The sequence below is a fragment of the Crinia signifera genome, chromosome 9, assembly GCF_055691185.1.
Source record: "Crinia signifera chromosome 9, ASM5569118v1, whole genome shotgun sequence".
Taxonomy (NCBI): Eukaryota; Metazoa; Chordata; class Amphibia; order Anura; family Myobatrachidae; genus Crinia; species Crinia signifera.
In genome coordinates, this window is record NC_139225.1 from 13341806 (window position 1) to 13361909 (window position 20104).

General features: G+C 44.3%; 1 protein-coding gene across 3 annotated transcripts in view; it reads left to right on the forward strand.

Annotated features, from left to right (window-relative positions):
- Positions 1-20104, forward strand: part of LHX6 (LIM homeobox 6) — a 143977-nt gene that overhangs the window by 69003 nt on the left and 54870 nt on the right. For all 3 annotated transcript variants that reach the window (XM_083161053.1, XM_083161051.1, XM_083161052.1), the window contains one exon: positions 7961-8082. In XM_083161053.1, the coding sequence (XP_083017179.1) occupies positions 7961-8082 (122 nt within the window). The remainder of the gene's footprint in view (positions 1-7960; positions 8083-20104) is intronic.

The window sequence follows — 20104 nt, forward strand, 5'->3', positions numbered from 1 at the left end:
GCTAAAATGAGATGCTGGAGCCCAAGACAACTGTACCCACAGCACCCCCCTGTCGGCGGCCCTGCCTCTGCCCACAGAAAGGGTAGAAGCAAACAAGCCCAGGAATTATGGGGAATAACTCAGCACAATAACACAACCAAACTTTTTTCCACCAGTATTTGGATATTGAGGGCCATATGTAATGTTGCCTGTCAAGAATGAGTTACGCTGTGTGAGACATTTAGCTTTTAATAAGTTCTAAACATTTTTTTTAAGTTATTACGATCATGCCAAGCTAATACAGGCACAAACATTTTTCTTTTAGAAATGTTTTTGTCCAAGCTTAAAACAAACAAACAGGGACACACGCACACACACACACACAGGCACAGGCACACACACACACACACACACACGCACACACGCAGATTTTATTGCTTAAAAATAAGGTGATTTTCATAACTTAAATCTAAATGTCCTGCTGTCATAGATTCTCATCTAAGATAGTTATTTTTGTGCATTGAGTTTCTAAAAAAACAATATGCGCCTTCCTTGTGTATCCAGAAGCAATATCTAAACACGCCCATGACATTTTATATATGGCTCTGAATCATACTTGCCAAAACTAGTTTCAGGGAGATTACAGTTGGTAGTAGAATTTTGCACAGTGCCGCATTGATGGGGCGTGCCATGCTCCATCCAGAGGGCGTGTCTAGTTCCATATATGGAGAGATTGTGAAAAGAGATTGTGAACGTGGCACCTAGAAGCGTGGGTGTGTACTGCTACTTCTGAGGGGAATCTTTTATAATGACTTATATCCAAATGTAGATGAGGCCCAGAGCAGTTAGTAAGAGCTACTGTACTTGGTAAAGTGCTGGGAAATGGTTCTGATGATTCAATGTAACTGTATCTATCTCCCATTCCTTTTTTCCCCAAAAAATGTAACAGTGTAATGTGGGCTAGGTGAAATGAGGGAGATTGTAAGACTAATGAGGGAGAGAGGGAGATTGCTGCTATGTCAGGGAGTCTCCTGCAGAATGCAGGAGGGGAGGTAACTATGGTGTAACAGTGTAATGTAGGCTAGGTGACATGAGGGAGATCGCTAGACTAATGAGGGAGAGGGGGAGATTGCTGCTATGTCATGGAGTCTTCTGCAGAATGCAAGAGGGGAGGTAACTATGGTGTAACAGTGTAATGTGGGCTAGGTGATATGAGGGAGATTGCTAGACTAATGAGGGAGAGAGGGAGATTGCTGCTATGTCAAGGAGTCTCCTGCAGAACACAGGAGGGGAGGTAACTATGATGTAACAGTGTAATGTGGGCTAGGTGTAATGAGGGAGATTGCTAGACTAATGATGGAAAGAGGGAGATTGCTGCTATGTCAGGGAGTCTCCTGCAGAATGCAGGAGGAGGTAACTATGATGTAACAGTGTAATGTGGGCTAGGTGACATGAGGGAGATTGCTAGACTAATGAGGGAGAGAGGGAGATTGCTGCTATGTCAAGGAGTCTCCTGCAGAATGCAGGAGGGGAGGTAACTATGATGTAACAGTCTAATGTGGGCAAGGTGACATGAGGGAGATTGTTAGACTAATGAGGGAGAGAGGGAGATTGCTGCTATGTCAGGGAGTCTCCTGCAGAATGCAGGATGGGAGGTAACTATGATGTAAAAGTGTAATGTGGGCTAGGTGACATGAGGGAGATTGCTAGACTAATGATGGAGAGAGGGAGATTGCTGCTATGTCAGGGAGTCTCCTGCAGAATGCAGGAGGGGAGGTAACTATGATGTAACAGTGTAATGTGGGCTAGGTGACATGAGGGAGATTGCTAGACTAATGAGGGAGAGAGGGAGATTGCTGCTATGTCAGGGAGTCTCCTGCAGAATGCAGGAGGGGAGGTAACTATGATGTAACAGTCTAATGTGGGCAAGGTGACATGAGGGATATTGTTAGACTAATGAGGGAGAGAGGAAGATTGCTGCTATGTCAGGGAGTCTCCTGCAGAATGCAGGAGGGGAGGTAACTATGATGTAACAGTCTAATGTGGGCAAGGTGACATGAGGGATATTGTTAGACTAATGAGGGAGAGAGGAAGATTGCTGCTATGTCAGGGAGTCTCCTGCAGAATGCAGTAGGGTAGGCAACTTTGCTCTGAATTTCAGTTTTGTCCTTTGTTATAGAGAACATGTTTATAGTGCTTTAAAATTGCTATATTATTTTCACCAGTGCAAAGCTTATTTACAGTGGAATCACAATCTTCGTCGCTGGGCTGCATCAATGTTCTGATTGTAGGTTTTTATGCCAAGCAACGAATGCTTAGATTCTAGTTAACTGAAAGGCTGAACATTGGTTTGGTTCATAAAATGGCCGCCGCCACTGCGGGAGATAATTCTACTTCAATTTAATTTGACTAAGTTCACACAATCATTGCAATGTAAATCATACATGCCTCACATACTAAAGCCATTTCCAATTTATATCAATGGGGGAAATGTATTCCCTCCTGACACCACATGGCAATCCTTGGATCAACATTCTTCAAGTGCTCAATTTTACAGTCAAATCCTTGTATAAACTTGGTTCTAAAACATGTCAAACCATCTCTTGAAGGTTTATAGGGTTCTCCTCATTGTGACTGATATAATTATACTATAAAGTACATTCCTGGCTGTTGCAGGTGATACATTCTTTCATCCCTCGTTATTTCAAAGATCGACCCCTGGCTATCCACAGGATGGATATATCCCTGGGCATTCTGTTGTATTGACATTCAATGTATTTACATATGACATATTTATAATGAATCCATACATGCTCTGACAGATGTAAACAAACGCGATTTGCTGACTTCATAGTGTCCGCTTAGTGAACTATTGCCCAAAAACTAACACACTGTTGAAGAAACCCTCTATGTAAGGTTACATGTAAGAGATACTAACACAAGTTACAATAAAAATGTTTTAACATTAAAATAGTGAATCTGGAGAAAAACATCTAACTTTGTAATACAATCTACATAGTTTAAACATCCCAACATCTCATGTGTTCCTCTAGCATGTAAAACATTTCCCATTTCTTAACTTATATAACTAAACCTGAAATAAAGACTCGGAGACATAGGTTTGGCAGAAATTGTTAACTGATTTATTTAACGAACTTTTAATCTAAATTCATTTATTTAAATGAATTAACTAATGGTGGCCAAGAAAGAACGCATAATAAACTAACACTCCACCCCAAAACAACAAACGTAACTGGCCGAACTCAAACAAGCGGTATCCACTCCACCCTACTGCATTGACTACCAACCCGGCCAGGTGGGGTCGCTGTCCCCGAACGGGTGATCCAGCGAAGGCCTAAGTCAATGAGAGGTGAGTGCACCGAAACAAGCCATATACGTAACATCAACACATAATGTAAGCTAAATTGTGCTAACGTGATGAAACCCACCACCCTCTAATAATTGCAAAAGGGGAAGGGAGGGCGGGAAAATATTCATGTTAAACAGTTTCAGGATTGAAATGTATACACAATGTTAAGGTTCTATACAGGGCCGGTGCAAGGCACCGGAGCGCCCCAGGCGAGTCGGGTGGGGGTGCCCCGGTGCCGGGGGGGGGGGGGGGGTGTACCTGTCCTGCGGCTGTGTATATAAAGCTTGCGGCGGCAGAGGGGGGTCCCTGCAGTCAAGAAATAACGAGCGCTATCCGCCTGGCTACGCAGAAGCGCTTCTGTTGTGAAAACACTGGCCGCACGGCGCACGCTGATTGGCTGAATCTCAGCCAATCAGCGTGCGGCCAGTGTTTCCACAACAGAAGCGCTTCCCCGTGTAGCCAGGCGGATAGCGCTCATTATTTCTTGACTGCAGGGACCCCCGCTGCCGCCGCCGCAAGCTTTATATACACAACCGCAGGACAGGTACCCCCGCAGCACGGGGGGGGGGGGGGGGAATGCCGCCCTCCAGTGGCCGGCGCCCTAGGCAAAAGCGCACACATATATAGGACCACCAACGAAAGATGGGGGTGGTTCCCACTAGCATGCGAATGGATGCTTATGTAAAACATCCATTTGCATGCCGCGTGAACGAGCTCGGCGTGTGAAGGGGTCAGACGTACCACCATTCGCAGGACGGGTTTTGGTTGAATTTTCGTCCGAGTGAGTCAACCAGAATAAGGGTCTAAGTCCAAAGGACTACTATTCTTATCTCTCACATATGTTAATAAAAATGTATATCCAGTACTGTATATAAAGTTCAAAGTAGTATTTTACAGTCCAACTCTAAGGGCTAGATTCTCTAAGCTTCAAAAGTGATAAAATGGAGAGTGATAAACAGCCAGCCAATCAGCTCCTACCTGCCATGTCACAGACGGTGTTTGAAAAATGTCAGACAGGAGCTGATTGGCTGGCTGTTTGTCACTCTCTATTTTATCACTTTTGAAGCTTAGAGAATCTGACCCCTGATCTGGCTTTTTGGGGGCGATTCAATTTCACCTGATTGTTGCTTCGATGAGACATAACCAAAAGCACTAGGTTTAGCTAAAGTCCTGCTGAAGGCACCCAAACTTCTGTTTGGGTTCAAAAACCACTGACTTTTTGCATTTTTTTCTCCCCACCTCAACTGTCCCAGTTAAGAGCAGTAATTGAATTGTTCAATTGTATGTTAATCAGTTAAGATGCCGATAAAACAATTGAATTACCCTTTGTATGTTTGAGCCTGATGCAGGCGTAAATCACATCATGACTGAGATCCCTTCTGCACATGTTCCATTTACAGATAATAATTGGTCATTCACATCTGTTCCTGCCGCATTGGAGTTTGTAATAATTACGACAATTCATTTTTTTAAAGCAGTATTCAAATACATGGCACAATCAATCTGTTTTTTTCAGTGTAAATGATTGCCACTTTAAAACAATTGGAAAACTCTCCCAAAATCTCTCACTTTCTGAGTCTCACACCCAGTGGAGTAACTATACATTTTTGTCAGTGGAGTATGCAGCTGGCAGTAGGAGCACATAGGTGGTGGTGGGGCGGGCCAGGTGGCATGCAGAAAGTGGGCTGACAAGGGAGAAAAAATTAGGATCCACCTCCAAGTTCCCCATCTCCCATGCTGGCTACCACTGTTGAGTGCAGGCTGCGGCTTCACAGATGAAAGAATTTGGGGGGAGAGTACTGCTGTGGATTGGATCTCTGACACAGATCCCATCCATAGCGGCCGGCTCTTTTAGGCATGGGGGACAAAGTAGCTGCAGTGTGGCAGGGTGGAGGAGTAGTGGCTAGTAGGGTAGTGAGGCACTGGTGACACAGTGGTGGCCACGTGGGAGGGTGGAGGGTGGAGGAGCAGTGGCTGGTAGAGTAGTGAGGCACGGGGGACACAGTGATGGCCATGTGGGAGAGTCAGTGTAGGAAGAGTCAGGGCTGGTAGAGTACTGAGGCACAAGGGACATAGTGGCAGCGGGGAGGCCCGCGGGACAGACCAATGGAAGGTCCTGGTCATGGGAAAATGGGCAGACTTTCCGCTCTTCCAGGTTGATACGCTTCTGAATGGCCACCATGACCAAAGGGGGCAGAAAGTGCAGTTAGGAGGCAGACAGCAAGTCTTGTCAATCAGCCAGCAGAGCTCGGTGCTCCCCGCAGACCCCGCCAATGCTGGCTCCTTCAAGCCACAGCGGGGTCTGCGCCACCATTGTTATGCCATTGCTCACGCCCTATTACATTTGGGCCCTTATATAGTGATTTTCTCCAAAAGCTATCAAGGTGCTTTACAGAAGCCTGGATCATAGTATGGAAGTTTACTTTTCAGAAAACACAGAATCCATGATCATAATGATGAGGCGGCCTAAATTCCATGGAATATTTATGCTGCCTACGATGGCCCCATACATGGGCGCCGGAACGGGGGGGGCGAGGGGGCAACTTGCCCCCCCCAAAATTACTGAGGCGCTAAAGTACCGTGGGCCCGTCTGTGTCTTGATATATGTGTGAGGTCTTTTCTACACTCACATATCCTGCAGTGCTATGCGCGCTGGCGCCGCTGCGCCGGGTCTCTCCATCCGTCCTCCCTGTCAGACTCAGTCCCCTCCCTGCCGGCCGCCCTGCCCAGCGGTGTTTGATTGACACTTACAGTGTCCGACGCCGCGGCCGCCCGCCCCCTGCTGCTTCAGCGACGAGCGTCGCATGGGCATGGCATCCAGCATCCAGGTCCCCAGCGCGCTCCAACCCCATCCTGCTGCGGCCAGCGTGTCTGCCCTGCTGTGTATGGGAGGGATCCAGGCAGCAAAACAAAAAAAGTAAGTTGAGGAGATCTCTAAACTTGCTCACAATTTGAGTTAATGTACATTGGGGATGTATTAAGTTATGGGGAGTGTGTGAACAATTGATGTTCTGGGCATATGAGTGGTGTGGGGACATGTGCTGGACATATGAGGGTTATAGGGACATGTGCTGAACATATGAGGGATGTAGGGGCATGTGCTGGGCATATGAGGGATGTAGGGGCATGTGCTGGGCATATGAGGGATGTGGGGGCATGTGCTGGACATATGAGGGTTATAGGGACATGTGCTGGACAAATGAGTGGTGTGGGGACATGTGCTGGACATATGAGGGATGTGGGGGCATGTGCTGGACATATGAGGGTTATAGGGACATGTGCTGGACAAATGAGTGGTGTGGGGACATGTGCTGGGCATATGAGGGATGTGAGGGTATGTGCTGGACATATGAGGGTTATAGGGACATGTGCTGGACATATGAGGGTTATAGGGACATGTGCTGGACATATGAGGGTTATAGGGACATGTGCTGGACAAATGAGTGGTGTGGGGACATGTGCTGGACATATGAGGGATGTGGGGGCATGTGCTGGACATATGAGGGTTATAGGGACATGTGCTGGACATATGAGGGATGTGGGGGCATGTGCTGGACATATGAGGGTTATAGGGACATGTGCTGGACATATGAGGGATGTGGGGACATGTGCTGGACAAATGTTATTTTGTTACTAATAAAACTATAGTGTTTTTCTGTTACTCTATTACTATTGATGAAAACATATTTCATTAACTATTAGGGGGTAACATATAGCAATTTAGGGGGCGCCAAAATGAGATTATATCTTGCCCCCCCCCCCCAACCTAAAAACGTTCCAGCGCCACTGGGCCCATATGAGGCAGTTATCAATTTTGCATAGGTAACAATGGGCAAAATTAGGCAATGCCCGGACAAGATAAAACATAAATATTTTTCTAGTCTGATTTTTTTTTAGCAAATTGACATACTCATAATGGAAATACTTTACCATCAATTTAAATTTAGTTTTATTTTGTCATTGATAAATGTAATTATAATTCCTTTGTTTTTACAGATATTGGTTTTGTGTATTTTATGCCCCTTCCAACTGTTACATTACATCTAGGGAGCGTTCCTCTGTACTGTCCTATTTGATACAGAAAAGGCGGAGAATGGATTTTTAGTAATCATGCTAACTAACCCAAATCTAACTCTCTCCTCACAAGTTACATCTGCCCCACCTGCAGTGCACATGGTTTTATCCATTTGAAAAGGAATTTGCCTTTGCGAGTGAACCAGAATAAGTATAAATAGAAATAAATATAGCTAATTACATACCTCCCAACTTCTTCTTTTGTAGAAAAGGGACACTCGTGCGCGTCCGAAAACGGGGCACGCCGTATGCAAATTAGGGCATGGTCTATGCAAATGAGACGCCATTGGGCCATACCCTGTTTTAATAGATGCTGTGCGCATGCCGACAGAGTCTATTCCCTTGGACTCTTAACTGCCCCTCCCCCTGCTGGACACTTCCGGCCCCGGGCAGGGGGCGGGACTGTCCCCAAAAAAACGAGACAGTCCTGCGAAAAATGGGACAGTTGGGAAGTATATAATTATATTAGACTTTTTTAAACTGATTTCTAAATAAAAAAAATAATATAATTGATCGTGTGTTTTGTTTTTCCTTTAGGTGAATAATTTAATTTGGCATGTCAGGTGTCTGGAGTGTTCTGTGTGCAGGACGTCGCTGAGGCAGCACAACAGCTGCTATATAAAAAACAAGGAGATCTTCTGTAAAATGGATTACTTTAGGTAACGTAGCATTATCTTCTGACGTATACTGAAAAGTAAATGACTGCAGTACACTGACATCTATTGGTCTTATAAACTTTACTGAGGGTGCAATAAAACGTTTTTTTTTGGTACTTCCTCATCTTTGCAGCCACCGCTTACGCTACGGAACTTACGTAGTGCTGCTAAGCATCATGGTCCCCGCGCGGGCTCTCTTCGCTCGTCATGCTTCAGGCTCGGTGGCTCGCTCCACTTCATTCGTCACAACTTTACTAAAGGTAATAGATGCTGGCGTGGACACAGGAGGGTGGCGTGGACCCCAGGTGGTGACGTGGGTCCTCCAGGTTCCCTCGCCAAAAATCCTTATGTATCGGTTAAGTAGCGGCTAACGTAATTGGCTTATTGGTGGCCGCAAAGATGAGGAAGTACCCCTTTTTTGGGGGCTTTTTCTGGCCTCTGTAAGGTTCAGTCTGTTATTATGATGTTTGTGAGAGACAGTGTACATGAAAAGTCAGATTAAGTTGAGTGCTAATTAGTGCAGTAATAATTAAAATTAAATGAGGCTCACTGGGGTAAATTAATGCTTCAAAAATTAAAAGAGGTGATGTTGCAACAAATTAGATTCTATCATTTTTCACCTCTTTCAGTTTTAGAAGATTTAATAAATTTACCCCGTTTTGATTTAAAATGGCAACATATATATTTGTAGTTTTTGGAACAAACGTTATTTTTGTACCAGTGTTTGTCAATTGTTTGGTTGTTATTTTTCAGTAATCAGTGACTGTGGCACTGTGAAGAGGGGTGTGAGCTGGATGACCAATGGAGAATCAGAAAACTGGAACATTGTGGCTTCTGATTGGGTTTCCCCAGCTCACAACCTCTTATTGCAGCTAATTCAAAGTGTGAATAAAAATAAATAAATGAATAATGAAGCGTTAACTAACATTAATAATACTTTAATTTGCATCATTATGTGATAGTCAAGTTGTTATGTCTTCCTTTTATGCTTTTTTTGTCTTTATATCTAGTCTTTTGACACTTATAGATTCTTCATATGCATAGGCAAATGCAGGGGGGTTTCTGGTTGCCCTGAAACCACCCTCCTCTTGGCAAGTGCCTTAACTTATGTCAACAATAGCACTGGTATATAATATGATCAGTAGAGCTGCCACCACATCATGCAGTGTAAGGGACAGAGCGGAGCTGCTGCACATGCCCAGTGCACCAGCTTCTTCTACCACATTTATTGTATGTGTGGAACTGAGCCCTCAAACATTGCAATGGACCAGAGAGTAGCTGGCAGGAGGAAGAGACAGGAGCCTTACCATGAAGTGGGGGATTGTGAGATTAGTGCAGTACTGGTTCTATTATGTTTGTGTATTTATTGATTATATGTTTCACCTTTTCCTGACCACTTATGTTATTTAAATGTTTATAACAGCCTATACAGACCATCTGTACTGTTAAATATTAATGCTGTGTTCCACATACATTATCCAGTGCATAAAAAGACCAATTTTCAGGGCTGTTACCGCTACCCCAAACTCCCGAACTTACTCCAATGCGCTGCAGGGTGGGAGATTTTGGTTTACATTTTGAAACCCTCCTCTAAAAATCCTGCATTTGCCACTGATATAGGCTGAATTAGACCATTGAAAATGGGTGGTCCTAGTTCCAAAAACGTGGGGGAAATGTGGGACGCCTGTAAAAAAGTTGCTGGACACATTAACAAATAAGTGTAATTAAGGTAAAAGTAGCAGGTCTGAACCAATTTGGTTGAATAAGAAGGTAAGGGAAGAAATAGAAAGAAAGAAGAGCATTTACTTATTTTAAGCTATATAAGGAACAAGGAGGCATTTTGCATAAATTGTATAAGGATTATAATAGAGCTTGCAAAAAACAAACAAATCAGAGCAGCTAGAGTAGAATTCAAAAAGAAAACAGCTCAAAACAACCCCCCCCCCCAAAAAAAATAATAATAATAATACATGAACAGGAAAGGAGATTACAACATTTATAATTCAGTGTTCTCACTGGGGACTGCAGCGGCGGACCCCCATTCTCACTGAAGAAGTTCTACCCGGTAATTTTCCTTTTAACACAGGTTTTTATGCAGTGAGAACGGGTCAACCCGTGTCTGCATACCCAGATCTCAAACATGGAACAAAAAAAGTAGCAGTAGTGGGCAGCTGACATCTGGTGACATCAGCTGCCCACCCACGGAAGACAGGAAGCCACTCCCATTCCCAGCGGTTTCCTGGACACACACAGCTTTTTTGTGGGTACGCCTCCCGCACAACCCCCTGCTGCGAGTGCCTCAGAGACTATGCGCATGCGTAGTCTCTACAACATCGGTCCCCATTGCAAATTCGCAACGGGCCAAAACAACTAGAATGACCTCCTTACTGCTGAATATGTCCAAAAGTGACTCTGCTAAATAAAAATAACTGAATCATCAGAACCAGATGGGATTCTGATGGAACTGAGCTTGGAATTAGCCAGGCCATTGCATTTCTTTATTTATTTTAATTTAATTTCATCTGACTTAGTACCAAGGGACTGGAGATTAGCTGAAGTAGTACCAATTAGAGATGTGCACCGGCCACTTTTCAGGTTTTGGGTTTTGGGTTTTGGGTTCTGATTACCTTGAGGTTTTGGGTTCTAATGGGTTTTGGCAAAACACCTCCTAAGTGTTTTGTGTTTGGATTTTTTGGGTTTTGGGTTCTGATTTTTTTGTTAAAAAGCATAAAAACTGCTAAAATCGCAGAATTTGGGTGTTTTTTTTGCTCCTACGCTATATTAACCTCAATAACATTCATTTCCACTCATTTACAGTCTATTCTGAACAGCTCACACCTTACAATATTGTTTTTAGGACAAAAGGTTGCACCGAGGTAGCTGGATAACTATGCTAAGCCACACAAGTGTGCGGCCCAAACACATGGCTCATGTAAGAGTGGCACTGCAGCGGAGTTATGTCACAGAACAGCGCCACTGGAGTGCAATTAATATATGTCAGTGGGTATGCACCAGCAGGCAGTTATACAGATACATCAGTATTAGGCAGTGAGCCCCAGACCACAAAGGTAGAGCTATACGGCAGTATTTAATTATTTATTAGGCAGTGAGCCCCAGACCAGACGGTACATACGGCAGTATAGCCAGTGAGCCCCAGACCACAAAGGTAGAGATATACGGCAGTATTTAATTATTTATTAGCCAGTGAGCCCCAGACCAGACGGTATATACGGCAGTATAGCCAGTGAGCCCCAGATCACAAAGGTAGAGATATACGGCAGTATTTAATTATTTATTAGGCAGGCAATATTTAATTATTTATTAGCCAGTAAGCCCCAGACCACACAGGTAACTAGATAAGATATAGGGCATTATTATTTATTAGGCTGTGAGCCCCAGACCACAGACCACCAGACTGGCAGATTCAGTGCAGGCAGCAGTGCAGCACCAGTGGACTATATATAGCCAGTGACAACAGCAGCAAGATACAATATTTATTTTGTGGATAGTTACACTGGTAGGTAACACAACAAGTGGCGTCAGCAAACCGGAGTTATTTACTGCGATATATGTAACGGCAGCGGTGGCAGCAAACTGGATACCCAGATATCAGCTGGTTGTCACTAGCCAGTGACAACAGCAGCAAGATACAATATTTATTTTGTGGATAGTTACACTGGTAGGTAACACAACAAGTGGCGTCAGCAAACCGGAGTTATTTACTGCGATATATGTAACGGCAGCGGTGGCAGCAAACTGGATACCCAGATATCAGCTGGTTGTCACTAGCCAGTGACAACAGCAGCAAGATACAATATTTATTTTGTGGATAGTTACACTGGTAGGTAACACAACAAGTGGCGTCAGCAAACCGGAGTTATTTACTGCGATATATGTAACGGCAGCGGTGGCAGCAAACTGGATACCCAGATATCAGCTGGTTGTTGTCACTAGCCAGTGACAACAGCAGCAAGATACAAAAGTGGATACACTGGTAGGTAACACAACAAGTGGCGTCAGCAAACCACAGTTAAAAATTTAATTACTGAGTCTGCGATATCTAACGGCAGCCAGTGGTGTCAGCAACAACAACAACTTAATTATTTTTTTTAATATTTTTATATATTTTTAATTTTTTTTTTTTTTTTTTATATACTCTGAGAGGTAGGTACAAGGTAGTGGCACTGGCAACAACAGAGGTGACTGCCTGGTAGGTGTTTACAACCATATAACAGGTAGCCAGGCAGCACAAAAACCCTCTCTGGCAGCACAATAAAAATTATTAAACCCCCCTCTGTCTGTAGTATTCTGTAGCAGGCTAGCAGCAGCAGTGACACAATTAGAGATGAGCAGGCTATAGCAATATAGAAAGAAAACCCCCTCTGCGGCAGTACAATAAACCCCCCTCTGTCTGTAGTATTCTGTAGCAGCAGCAGTGACACAAATTACAGATGAGCAGGCTACAGCAATATAGAAAAAAAAAATCACTCTCCAGCAGCACAATAAAAATGATTAAACCCCCTCTGTACTTGCAGCTCTTTAGCAGCAAGCAGCACAGTGACACACACAACGCTCCAGCAAACCCCCCTCACGGAGCAATAAATAAAACCCCCCTCTCTGGCAGCACTGCTGCCTGCTCTGCGTCGCCCCACAGAATGAAGATGGCGGCGGCGGGTCCCGGCTTTTATGTAATCCGGATCTCGCGAGAATCCGACGTCACCAATGTGACGTCGGGCCTCGATTTCGGCTCCGGGCCTGCGCGGGAGTCCGCGGACGTCCTGGATCCGGATTCGGATTCAGGACGTCCGTGCGGATCCGGATCTCGGAGATCCGGACCCGCTCATCACTAGTACCAATATTTAAAAATAGTAAGAGAACGGATACAGGTAATTATAGATCAGTGAGTCTTACATCAGTTGTAGGGAAATGATTGGAGGGAATACTAAAAGGGCAGATAAGGTAGGGAATTCTCTGCCGGGAGAGGCTGTGCTAGCAGACTCACTAAATACATTTAAGAAAAGGGTTAGACAAATTTCTAAAATTTCTAAACGTTTATTTAGTATAGGTTGAACTCGATGGACTAACATCTTTTTTTAACAAATACCTAAACATTTATCACCTTGACAGTTTGTCACACTGGACCATTAGTTTGGAAGTAAAGTTTTGTATACTCATTTTTTTCCAACCATTTTTTTTATTTATAATAAACATGACAATATATACACTACCGTTCAAAAGTTTGGGGTCACCCAGACAATTTCGTGTTTTGCATGAAAACTGACTTTTATTTACCAAATGAGTTTTAAAATGAATAGAACATTTAGTCAAGACATTGGCAAGGTTATAAATAATGATTTTTTTTAAAAATAATAATTTTGCCCTTCAAACCTTACTTTCGTCAAAGAATTCTCCTTTTGCAGCAATTACAGCATTGTAGACCTTTGGCATTCTAGCTGGTAATTTGTTGAGGTAATCTGAAGAAATTTCACCCCACACTTCCTGAAGCTCCTCACACAAGTTGGATTGGCTTGATAAGCACTTCTTGGGTACCATACTGTCAAGCTGCTCCCACAGCAGCTAAATGGGGTTGAAATCGGATCCCTGCACTGGCCACTCCATTACAGTTAGAATACCAGCTGCCTGCTTCTTCAATAAATACTGTAGTTCTTGCATTATTTGGAGGTGTGCTTTGGGTCATTGTCCTGTTGTAGGAGGAAATTGACGCCAATCGAGCACTGTCCACAGGGTATGGCATGGCGTTGCAAAATGGAGAGATAGCCTTCCTTATTAAAAATACATTTACCTTGTACAAATCTCCCACTTTACCAGCACCAAAGCAGTCCCAGAACATCACATTATCTCCACAATACTTGCCGGATGGCGTCAGGTCCTCCTCCAGCATATTTTCACTTGTACTGCATTGTACAAATGTTCTACTGTGTGATCCAAACACTTCAACACTCGATGAGACTGTCTATAACACTTTTTTCCAATCTTCCTCTGTCCAATGTCTGTGTCCATTTGCCCATATTAATCTATTCCTTTTATTGGCCAGTCTCAGATATGGCTTTTTCTTTGCCACTCTTTGCCTAGAAGGCCAGCATCCCAAGGTTGACTCTTCAGTGTAGACATTGACACTGGCCTTTTGTGGGTACCACTTAATAAAGCTGCCTGTTAGGCGTCTATTTCTCAAACTAGAGACTCTAACGTACTTGCCTTCTTGCTTAGTTGTGTACAGGGCCCTCCCACTTCTCTTTCTACTCTGGTTAAAGACTGTTCTCTGAAGGGAGTAGTACACATCGTTGTAGGAATATTAAACGACTGTCGAGTTTCACATGAAAGTTCTATTTTTCTGGCCATTTTGAGAGTATAATCGAACCTACAAATATGATGCTTCAGATACTCAACTAGCTCAAAGGAAGGCTGGTTTTATAGCTTCACCGCCTAGCTTTATACAGGTGACAGATCTGGGCTGATATATAGAAGATATCATTTCAGCAAAGTTTGTTAATTTGAGCAATTGGAGGTTTGGTTTATGGACATTTGTTTAGCATAATTAAATGTGCCACCTTATAACCTTTTATCATCCATATCTTATAGTCGATGTTGTAGAAAAGTGTATTGTACACATTTGTTTCAATTAATGCTAAGCAGCCTATAAGTACCTTTCTATCTTTAGAGCATAAACTGCAATAGTATTTCCAAAGCAATACAATGGGGGTAAATCAATTGTTGGCGATAAGCGTGCACACCTCTTTTCAGCTCACTGAAAGGGGTATAGCAAATTAAAAGATGAGAAAAGTCACCCATTTGTGCGCCCATACGGGACTTTCCTCATTGCATCCAGGGGTTCTCAAAGTCAGTCCTCAGGACCCCACACAGTTTATGTTTTCAAAGTCACCAGGCAGGTAAACAAGTTCATCAATTTCTCATAGCCACATTTTAAAAGATCCACAGGTGGAGCTAATTATTTAATTTGTGATTCTGTGAGGAGACCTGGAAGACACGCACTGCCTGGGGGCCTGAGGACCGAGTTTGAGAAGCTGTGCATTAGTTTGGTTGGGTTTAGGCGCTTAATGGGCTCGTATGCGTGATAAAATTCCCCATTTAAATTTGGCCACATGATCTACCATCCATACATTTGATAAAACGTTTCAATTCCCCCTTTGTATCTTTTTACTTGTCACTAACATCTGGACCTTGTTAGTAAAATCTGGTTGCCTAGCTGACGCAATATCTAGTCTTTTAAACCCTTTGCTGTCGGAGTCTAGACACCGCTCATACATGGTAGATTCTTACTGGACGAGCTTCTTTAAAAGCTCTCAATTGAAGACCAATCACGCAATCAATACTGACACATGTGTATGGATTTATTTTGTGTTTGTCTTGTTAATTGGGCAACTCTATCCGGAAGAAATGGCCAGGAAACACTTTGGATCTGACTGTTAGCACCACTTAATGTTCCACTTTACAATTATCTGTTCATTTAGTTGTGTGCACTAGAAATGTAATTAAATACTAAGTATAATAATATGTATTATATAAAAAATGTAAGTGGGTTTATTTATCAAAGCTCGAAGAGAGATAACATTTTGAGAACTAAAGTACTAGCCAATCAGTTTCCTCCTTACATTTCTAAGTTCGCAGCGCTGTGTGTGGACCAGAATAAGATCCAAAGGGTGAAATTTAATAGGAAGAGAGATTCAGAAAGTGAGAGATTTGGTAAGAAATCTTCAGGGTTTTTTTTTTAAAGCGGCAATCATTTACACTGCAAAATCAGACTGGTTTTGCAGTGTAAATGATTGCCGCTTTAAAAAACCAAATCTATCACTTTCTGGATCACTCATCCTATTAATTCTCACCCCCTGTCTCTAGTATGGTTTATAACAATCTGAATATACAGTATATTGTGGATATGGCATCTGTATACATAAATATATGACATTGGCATCATCAGGTACAATTGCATTTAGCAAGTGCCCAGCGTTCATGAAAGACTACAATAGTATATTGCTGTAATTGCTTTTAGTGGCGCCTATTTTTGGGTTCATCATTTGTGTTTGTGTTTGAAATTGTCATTTGAGATGTGTGTAAGGAACTTTGTATTCATATTTCTTATGTCGTTTTTTCAGTGCCGGTGCAAGGTGCCGGAGCGCCCCAGGTGGGGGGGCGCCCCGGCACTCACCCGCTCTACGGGTGGGGGGTGGGGAGGAATACAGCCGCCGTGCTGCTCCTGGGGGGGGGTGATGCGTGATGCCGCCGCCGGCGCGCTGATCTGGGGGGAGAGGGATACGGCCGCCGTGCTACTCACCCTTCAGGAGGAGCTCGGGTGACGGTCTAGCTCAGCGGGCAGGAGGGAGAGCTGGAGGTCTGGCTTAGCGGGCAGGAGGGAGGGCTCGCTGCGCTGTGTGCAGTTCAGTCCCGGTGCATGTTAACTGACATTTTCCTCCACCCGCACCGTGTACAGCCGCTCAGCCGGGTAGCGCTGAGCACTTGGCTGTATGCGGTGCGGGTGGAGGAAAATGTCAGTTAACATGCACCGGGACTGAACTGCACACAGCGCAGCGAGCCCTCCCTTCTGCCCGCTAATTCAGACCTCCAGCTCTCCCTCCTGCCCTGCTCCCGACTACCGCCACCCAGTGGCCGGCGCCCAAGGCAAATGCCTAACACTGCCTAGTGGCGGCGCCGGCCCTGCGTTTTTTACAATAATTTACCTCTGCAAGTGTTGCATTTAGTACTTTATTGTTGTGGTTTTGGTTTTACATCATCTTGTACTTATTTATTTGAAGCTTTATGAACTTTTTTTTATTTTATATATATATATATATATATATAATAAGTCCAAAAAGTTTGGCTAGTGACCCCTTTTTTTTACGTCTGCTTTATACTTAGAAGCAGAACAATGTAGAGCTGTAGTGGTCCACAACAATATGTGCTGTGGACGTTACATCGCATCGGACCTGCTGTCAATCACCTGCATTTAGGCTCTTTTCCTGCCATTGATCACCGCAATCGCAGGAAAAGATCCCAAATTGCGAGTGAATTGAATAGTGTATGGGGGCCAATAGTGTAAGATCCAATTCCTTAAGTTGCATGGGTTGGGATCATTTGGTCTACAGCATGATGGTGGACAGTCATTAAGTCAACACCATTAGGTCGACATGGGAAAAGGTCGACATGGTTCTAGGTGGAAAGGTCATTAGTTCGACAGGTCGTTTGTTCGACAGGTCATTAGTTCGACAATGTCTAGGTCGACAGTCAAAAGGTCAACATGGGGTCCTTTTGACTGTCGACCTAGACACTGTCGAACTAACGACCTGTCGAACTAATGACCGTTCGACCTAGAATCATGTTGACCTTTTCCCATGTTCACCTAGACCCATGTCGACCTTTTCCATGTCGACCTAATGGTGTCGACATAATGACTGTTTTAGGGTGGGGGCTTTATTGATGGTTAGTATTAGATTGTAAGCTTGCGAGCAGGGCCCTCCTACCTCTATGTCGGTTTGTTTCTACCCAGTTTGTTTCATCACTGTTGTTTCCAATTGTAAAGCGCAACGGAATCTACTGCACTATACAAGAAACTGTCAATAAAAAGTATTGAATTGAATGACCTGCAATAAACCTTAGCTCTAATATAAAATAATAAATAATAATTTTTATAATAATACAGGTTGCGTATCGCTTATCCAAATATCTGTTATCTAAATTAATCCCGAAAACCGTAGTTTCTAAAATGTACTTTTTTTTGTTGTTGCTAAAAACCTACTGGGTATATCTGTAACTGTAGTGCCAGTTACAGATGGGGACATGATATGTAACTGGCACTAAATATGTGCAAGAAAATGAAATTGAGCATTCAAATTCAGTACCTGAGATTGTACATAAACTTTGTTTCATGTTTTAAAACCTTGTTTCCTGCACAAATAAAATATATGTGTGTGTATTTCATGTGTTTGATGGGATTCGGTATGAAATCCCGACGGTCAAAATCCCGACGGTCATAATACCGACAGCAATTGACAGAAAGTCAAAATCCCGACATGGTCAAAATCCCGACATTTAAAATCCCGACATGGTCAAAATACCGACAAGGTCAAAATACCGACATTTAAAATCCCGACAAGTTCAAAATACCGACATATAGAATGTAGACAGGTGAAAAAGTCAACATGACTTTCGGGCGACAGCTCGCGAGGTCGATATGGGCTTTTCACAGTTTTTTTACCTGAATGTCGACACAGTCGACATGGACACAGTTGGAAGTCAACCGCAGCCCCTCGCATAGCTCGCTGCGCTCGCAATGCTTCGGGCACGGTGCCTCGCTACGCTCGGCACACTGGCCCTTATTCAGATTCGAGCGGTACGGCCCGCGTGCGGCCGTACCGCCGATGTTTTCCGTCTGCACATGCGCAGAGGTCAATCTGCGCATGTGCAGGCGAATTCGCCGCACATAAATTTACTACGCCGCAAAGGGGGCGTATAGGGGAGTGAGGGGCTTCATGCCCTCATTTCCCTATGTATACGCCCCGCGTTTCATGGGCGTTCCCATGCAAACGCGGGGCGTACGCATGCTAATGAGGGCATGACGCAACTCATGGGGGCGGAAAGCTGACGTCGCCGGATGTCAGCTTTCAGCCCCCATACAAGCTACCACACGGACGATTGTCCGTGTGGTCTCAGCTTGCGGGAGCTGCCGCGGCGTGCGGACCTGCCTTCGATGGTCGACGACCATCGAATGCAGGGGGCAGCTCCCACCATGGTGGAGGCGTAGCCTCCACCATTTTTATGCGGATCGCCAGCCGTCCGTGTACGGACGGCCGTGGCGATCCGTAGGGTGGGCGGGGATTCGTCTGGTGCGGTCGGAGCCGCATATGCGGCTCGACCGCACCAACCAGAATAAGGGCCACTATTTTATTCTCCCACCACGCCCTAGTGGATGGTAGGGCATGAAATACCGCCTGTCGGCACATGTCGGGTCAAGAAACAGTGAAAAACCCATGTCGACCTCGCGACCTGTCGCCCGAAAGTCATGTTGACTTTTTCACCTGTCTACATTCTATATGTCGGTATTTTGAACTTGTCGGGATTTTAAATGTCGGTATTTTGACCTTGTCGGTATTTTGACCATGTCGGGATTTTAAATGTCGGGATTTTGACCATGTCGGGATTTTGACTGTCTGTCAATTGCTGTCGGTATTTTGACCGTCGGGATTTTGACCGTCGGGATTTTGACTGCATCCCGTTTGATGTGTTTGTATAACATAAATGCAAGATACCTCAAGATACCTCAACGAAATATAAAAATATTTCGAAATACGGAATAATCCGTTATCCAAAATTCTTCTGGTCCCGAGCACCTGTTACTTACAAAAGCATAAATAATTTAAAGTCATGTAACAAATCATGAAGATACTGTAAGGTAATAACTGTACAAACTACCGTGTTTCCCCGATAATAAGACACTGTCTTATTTTTTTTTTCTATCAAAAAAGACCATAGGTCTTATTTTTGGGGGAGGGCTTATTTTAATAGACCTTGACAGCCCCACTGCTCCTTTAAAAATATGCCCCACTACTCCTTTAAAAAAACGCCCCAGTCCACAATTCCCATCCCAGTCAACCAATCTTCCACATGCCCCCACCTGTTTGTGTTTGTGTACCGGATCTCAGCCCCGCCGGCGCTGTGTGCACTGATCAGCAGCCGCGTGATGTGCGCGGCGTGACGTCACGCCGCGCCTACCGCAATGCATCCCTGGGAACGGGAGCCGCGGTATTACTGAACAGGCGAGGTGAGTGGAGGTGAGCGGAGGTGAGCGGGGGTGAGCGGGGGTGAGCGGGGCTGAGCGGGGCTGAGCGGGGCTGAGCGGGGCTGAGCAGGGCTGAGCAGGGCTACACTTTGACAAATGCAAAAAAATACATGAGAAATTTCATAGGTCTTAATTTCGGGGGAGGGCTTATTTTGGACAAATGGTCCAAATCTGGGGTAGGTCTAATTATCGGGGAAACACGGTAGTACAACATAT